Source organism: Cricetulus griseus, chromosome 2 (genome assembly GCF_003668045.3).
Source record: "Cricetulus griseus strain 17A/GY chromosome 2, alternate assembly CriGri-PICRH-1.0, whole genome shotgun sequence".
NCBI classification, from domain to species: Eukaryota; Metazoa; Chordata; class Mammalia; order Rodentia; family Cricetidae; genus Cricetulus; species Cricetulus griseus.
In genome coordinates, this window is record NC_048595.1 from 409,651,819 (window position 1) to 409,658,800 (window position 6,982).

At 45.0% G+C, this 6,982-nt stretch overlaps 1 protein-coding gene across 1 annotated transcript; it reads left to right on the plus strand.

Moving 5' to 3' along the window:
• The first annotated feature begins 692 nt into the window (after window positions 1-692).
• Window positions 693-3,500, plus strand: Mars2 (methionyl-tRNA synthetase 2, mitochondrial). The gene has a single exon (XM_027396910.1). It carries the CDS (start codon window positions 752-754, stop codon window positions 2,510-2,512), a length of 1,761 nt encoding a protein of 586 aa, XP_027252711.1. The 5' UTR covers window positions 693-751; the 3' UTR covers window positions 2,513-3,500.
• The last annotated feature ends 3,482 nt before the right edge of the window (window positions 3,501-6,982 follow it).

The following is a 6,982-nucleotide window of genomic DNA, read 5'->3' on the forward strand; positions in this document are numbered from 1 at the left end:
GTTTTGAGTCTCTGTATTAGTTCCCATCTACTGCAGGAGGAAGCTTCTCTGATGATGGCTGAGTGAGACACTGATTTATGTGTATAGCAGAATGTTGTTAGGAGTCATTTTATTATTGTTTTTTCCAGCAGAACAATAGTATTTGGTTTTCCCTTAGATCCATGGCCTGTTTAGTCTCATGTTCTTGGCCATCTGACTAGTGTCAGGTATGGGTTTCAGTTCATGAAGCATGCCCTAAGTTGGTTACCTACACAAACCTTTTTTCCAGTGCTTATGCGTCCCTAAAGTGCTCTAGGAAATTTCCTTCTTTTCATATTTACTTAGATCCTGAGATAAAATTTAAGTGGGTTTTTCAGATGTTGACTAGAGTATATGGGGAGGCTGGATTTGTGTCCTGCATTATGCTAAAACGCCTCAAAATATAGAATCTTACCAACAAATTCAGTCCAGAACCGGAAACAGATAGCAACGTGTTAAACTGTCGCTCAAAGCATAACATTCAGGACACGCTTCTTTTGTCATCGGCCGTGACAGGAAACCCAACATCCTACCACTCAAAATCTCCCGCCGACCAGCGGCTCTTGCGCGCCGTTCAGGAAGCCTGAAGAGGGAGGCGCTATGGGCGGGGCAGTAGAAGCCAGCGCTCGGCGTTCATTGGCTTCCGCGCCGGAAGCTGCGGTGCCATCCAGCTGCGCACGCGCCCTCTCACGTGCTCGGGACGCGGTCACTAGGGCTGGAGCCGGCTGGCACCATGCTGCGGCAGTGTGCTCTACGGGTGCTGTCGCGCACCCGGGCGGCCCCCGGCTGTCGCCGCTACGGTTCATGTTCGCCAAGCGCCGGTGGCGACACTGGAGAAGCGCGGGCCTACTTCACCACGCCCATTTTCTACGTGAACGCCGCGCCGCACATCGGGCACCTGTACTCGGCGCTGCTGGCCGACGCTCTGTGCCGCCACCGTCGTCTCTGCGTTCCCGGTTCTGCGTCCACGCGGTTCGCCACCGGCACGGACGAGCACGGCCTGAAGATCCAGCAGGCGGCAGCCACCGCGGGTCTGTCCCCAATCGAGCTGTGCGACCGAGTGTCTGCCCAGTTCCAGCAGCTTTTCCGGGAGGCTGGCATCTCCTCCACCGACTTTATCCGCACCACGGAGGCCCGGCACCGGCTGGCCGTGCAGCACTTCTGGGAGGTGCTGGAGGCACGGGGTATGCTGTACAAGGGGCTTTATGAAGGGTGGTATTGCGCCTCCGACGAGTGCTTCCTGCCTGAGGCAAAGGTCACTCGGCAGGTGGGTCCGACAGGGGATCCGTGTCCTGTGTCTCTCGAGAGCGGACATCCTGTCTCCTGGACCAAGGAAGAAAATTACATTTTCAGGCTTTCCCAGTTTCGAGAACCACTCCAGCGGTGGCTTCGAAACAATCCTCAGGCGATCACTCCGGAGCCGTTCCACCAGACAGTTCTTCAATGGCTGGAGGAGGAGCTGCCAGATCTGTCCGTTTCTCGAAGGAGTAGCCACTTGCACTGGGGCATTCCGGTTCCCGGGGATGATTCGCAGACTATCTACGTGTGGCTGGATGCTCTGGTCAACTACCTCACCGTAGTTGGCTACCCAGATGCAGATTTCAAGTCTTGGTGGCCAGCCACATCTCATATCATAGGTAAGGACATTCTCAAATTTCATGCCATTTATTGGCCTGCCCTTCTCTTAGGGGCCGGACTGAGGCCACCACATCGTATCTATGTCCACTCACACTGGACGGTTAGTGGCCAAAAGATGTCCAAGAGCTTGGGCAATGTGGTGGATCCCAGGACTTGCCTTGATCGCTATACTGTAGATGGCTTCCGCTACTTTCTCCTTCGGCAGGGAGTTCCCAACTGGGACTGCGACTACTATGATGAAAAGGTGGTTAAATTGCTGGACTCTGAGCTGGCAGATGCCTTAGGAGGTCTTTTAAACCGGTGCACTGCCTACAGGATAAATCCTTCTGGGACCTACCCATCTTTCTGCACTGCCTGTTTCCCCAGTGAGCCAGGGTTAACGGGACCATCGGTTCGTGTGCAGGCCGAAGACTATGCACTTGTAAGTGCGATGGCCACTTTGCCCAGGCAGGTAGCCGACTATTATGATGACTTTCAGATTTATAAGGCTCTGGAGGCAGTGTCCAGCTGTGTTCGGCAAACTAATGGTTTCATCCAGAGGCATGCACCATGGAAATTGACCTGGGAAAGCCCTGAGGACGCCCTCTGGCTGGGTACTGTGCTTCATGTGGCCTTTGAATGTTTGCGAGTTTTTGGAACCTTGCTTCAGCCTGTTACTCCAAGCTTAGCCGATAAGTTACTGTCAAGACTGGGCGTCTCTGCCGAAGAGAGAGGCCTTAGAGAGCTCCACTTCCTACCTCGATTCTATGGACACTCATGCCCCTTTGAAGGGAGAAAGTTGGGACCTGACACTGGGCTTTTGTTTCCAAGACTGGACCAATCCAGGACTTGGCTAGTGAAAGCTCACAGGACCTAGAAACAGTTCTTACTGGCTGATGGTAAAAGGGCAAATGTATTCTTTTTGCATTTTCAGGAACGTTAAAGTGTTTAGAAAGTGTTGTACTAGGTGAGTACATAACCTGCGCACATCCTTAAGAGCCATTCAGGTACCAGGTACCTAACCCACTCTGTGTCACTAACCACTGTTGACAAGTGTCTGAGGAGGATGCCTAAGGAAGGGGACCAAGTTCCTTCTCATTGTACCTTCTCCCAAACCATGGTCCAGACTACCTCTCATGGCTTCTAATACTCAGGCTAATTGACACAGCCCCTCCTGCAGCTGAAGGTAGACTGCAGTCCCTGGCTGGTTTTCACAGGTCAGCCCTACTCTTCAGACTACATGACTTTTGCCCATGTTCATTCTCATTTTTTAAATTGCTGAGTTGTGCTTTGTAATACTACACTTCATCCAGTAGATGGCTCTGCTCTCACACATTCAACTACTTATGAGTGGTTTCAGAAGACTGAGAATCATTTCACAGATCTTTAGAATTTTACTGTTATTCTTAAAGGATAACTTTGGAACCACTGCTATTTTAACAACACAAAGATACTGGAATTTTCATTTTAAAACTACTAAAAATGACATGTACAGTAAGTAATAAGTAAAGATAACAGGTTATTTCCATGATAAAACTGTAGAGCTCTTTAGGTACACTATGTATTACAAATATTAAATTTCAGTAATGATTGTATGTATAATTCATCTATAAAGCCCCCAAAAGGGCAGTATTCTCTTTATATTTATTTCCTGACTTATCCATAATTTACCTCATATGGTTATTTTTGGTCAATCAGGATATATAATACAATGTAGAAATTATGTAATAATTATTAGTATATTTATGTTAATTTTTGTTCATTACTTCTCTTTTTGAGACAAAGTTTCACTATATAGTTTAAGCAAGTGTACCACCATGCCTGTCTTTTTCTTTTGTTATTAAAGTTTGATTGTAAACAGATTATTCAGATGTTTGGTTACATTTACTGAAGGTAATATTGAAGGGAGAAAATGAGCAGAGCTCTCTTCAAGGCCCCATAAAAGAATGGAGAAGACGACTCCAGTGACTAGAAGGGATAAGTCACTGTCACATCTCATAGGGAATGGGGCAGACAGCTAGGCCACAGTTGAAAATGCAAGCTTGCTTTGGAACATCCATTCTAAGTACAGTATCAGGCAGAAAGGGCTCACCAAGAAGTAAACAATTGTGCAGGCACTTTCTCCCAGACTTATCTTATGTGTCACCATTTAGTTCTAGTTTCTATTAATTAGCAAAGTGACAGGTTGTAGGTTGCTAGGAAGCACTGTTTGGAAAAGAATGCTTGAAGGCATAAAGCATAAAGGTGGAAAGACCACTTCCACACGTGTTCCATTGGACTCCTTGTATCATTTTATGCTTTAGATCATTCCAAGTCTCCACAGGGCATACTCTAGTTACCTGCTAGCATCAGTAGAGTAGACTTCTGGGGCACAGGGCACAGTCTCTTGGGGCTGGAAAGTGATGCAAGTTAGCTTGTGTTTCCCTAAAAGGAAGACATTTAGTGAAATTCTAACCTCTTCTTTGGTGAGCCCTTACTGCAGTGTTGTAGTTCCTGCATAAACTCATTGTATCTTCCATAGGCGTCTTCCTCATATCCCAGTGGAGCTTGGCTTGCTGTTAGTGGAGTTTTTGCAGACTGTTACTTGTGAAGGCATTTAACTAGCTGTTAGATACTAGGAGACAGGAGACCAGAAAAAAGATGGTGTAATTATAGCCCCCAGGGTATTTTAAGTGGAAGAGTGTGGTAAACTAGATCCTACTTCTGTGGTGATCAGGAAAGTCAAACCAAATTCTGTAATAGGCACAGTAGGTAAAACAAATAGCTTTTGTTGTACACATTTGTGTTTGGCTTGACAGTAGTTTAGAATTGCCAAGTGGAGATTTACATTAAATGGGAGGGTTTGTACTTCCAAGGTGAGAGGCTGGGGGCTTCTTAACTACTTCTGGAAGAAGTGAATAAAGGTGGAGATTAGTGTGATCCTCATTCCAGAAATGTCATCCTGTATATGGTATCTTACAGAACCTTCTACTTTACATTTTTTATTTTCTTTAAACCTCAAAATACTCTTGTGATTCTCAAATAGTCATTTTGGTGTACTCTTGGAGGCAGTATTACAGGAAGTGACAGCCCAGCCTAGATCAGGTTTTCAAGGGCTGTCACATTAGGAAGCCGTGAGATACTAAGTACTGCCAGACAAACAACAGCAGATCTCACCTTCTGCCTATATCTGTGAAGTCATATAAGCAGCAGCAGGTAACGTTTATGTTAAATAGTATTAGTAGACATTTTTCTAATTGGAAAACCCATGTCTGTAGAAGCGGCAAGTAGACAGAATCTTTGATTGCACCAAAACTACAGTCATTTTATAAAGAGACATTTTTCTTATGAATCTATGAGCTTTAATAGGTGTCAACAGGCTAACAGACCATGAAGTTGATGCCAAGTTGTGTGTAAGTGCACAGGCTGGAAGATGGGCCTTAGTACAAATTTGTTTGATGGGTTTTGTTTTGGCCAAGATTCTACCTGTAATTACAACGGAGTTTTTTAGTTCTAGAAGTTCTGACACTGGAATGGGCATTAGTTGATCATATTGCAGGCTTCAAAAAAGGATGACTCAAGAAGTAGGTGAGTTTATAAAGATGATAGTAAGGATGGCTTCATGGTTTTGACTGCTCTACCTCTACCAAGTATGTAGTGGCAATGTCCTACATTGGTGTCAGACTGAGGTATGGGGGGAGACTAGGTCTTTTAGACAAGATGTGGCCAGTGAACACTGATACTTTATAATCTCCTTTTCATGGCAATTTCCCATCTTCTGTAGTTCAGGTTAGAAGCTTACTCAATTAACTGGAGATAGAAGGGTGTAGATGTGACTATAGCCACGTGTGTTTTTGCAGCATAGTTTTACTAGTTTGGGGATAGGGGAGGAACTGGGGTCAGATTTGGGTACCCAAGAGCAGAGATTGCAGAAGAAAGCCTTCAACTTTCCCCAGCTTGCAGAGCTGATCCTGTCCGTTCTGCTTGAACTTTGGATAGGACTAGTGAACTTACAATTAAAAAAAATTTTGTGTGTCTCTGTGTAAGAAGGAGGGTGAGGGGAGGAGTAGGGAGAGGTGAGGGATGAGTTTGTATTCATGGATGTAGGCATATGTATTGTAGAGGTCAGAAGATGGGGGGAGGTGTGTCCTTACCTTCTTAGCTCACATGAATCAGTCAGTCTGAGTAAGCCAGGCTAGCTGGCCTTCACATTTCTGGAGATTGTTTCTACCCTGCCTCCCATTTCCTTTTGGGGTCTGCTGGGATTATAGGTACTTTTGCCTGGGATCTGGGGATCCAAGCTTGGGGAGTCAGGCTCACAGGAGCTCTTTCATCTACTGAGTTATCTCCTTAGCCCAAGGACTGGTGTACTCCTAACAAGGAATGCAGGAATTTGGTGAATGTTTAAAAGGGCTAGAACAGTGACTACCAAATTAAGGCTAAATCACATTTTATACTTATACATTGTATGTCTTAATTCTGGAGGCGGCCAAAGCTCTCAGCTTAAACTGCTTGTTTATATTACCAATAACTGTTTTGAGCAGACAGGAAGGAACAAACCAGTGTAAAGCTAAAGTTGGCTTCTTTTTTTAAATTTGTGTAGTCTTGGGCTACCCAGGATATTGCATTTGAATTTAAGGAACAACCTAACAGGAAAGAGCTGACCTTACTTACACTGTTTAGGGTGGTACTGTAAGTTTCAACTTGTATTTCATGACAGGACTAAACTGGGGACTTTTGCTGCTTCTGCATATGAGTTGTGATTGGGAGCTTCAGCCACACCTAGATTGTCATGAAAGGCAACAGGATAGATGTTTCATCCCCAATGAACTGAACAGCTTCCAGCAGATAGCATGGGTTTAAAGATGTATAATGTTGTGAGATGTGACAATGTTTCAGGCAAGTTTGCCAACTGCAAGAAGAGTCTGCCTTTGAGTCATTAAGGACTTCCGCTGATAATTCTGCAGAGGCATGAAAGACTCAAGTGGGAAACTAAAGGGATGCTCTAGGAAGAACTCAGTACACTGTGGGGACATGGAGCAATCATCCCCTCTTCTATTTGCAGCATTGTTAGTTGAGAATCATACTGAACATGATGATGACTTTTAAAGACTCATTATGGTCAAGTTATTTCCCCCATTCCCCTTGGTCCCACTATATAGTCCTGGTTGCCATGGCCTGTTTAGATCAGTCTGGCTTTGAACTCACAGAGATTCACTTGCCTATATCTCCCAAGTGCTTGGATTAAAGGCGTGCAACACTATTTTTAAAGAGGTAGTAATTAAGATTTTGTTTGGAGAATCAAATAAGACGGTTTCAGTAGTTACTTTCCTTTGAAATACTCTAGAACCTTCTATTAGTTAAACTC

Coding starts and splice junctions, on each gene's coding strand:
- Mars2 (XM_027396910.1), top strand. CDS start 752: ATGCTGCGGCAGTGTGCTCTACGGGTGCTGTCGCGCACCCGGGCGGCC.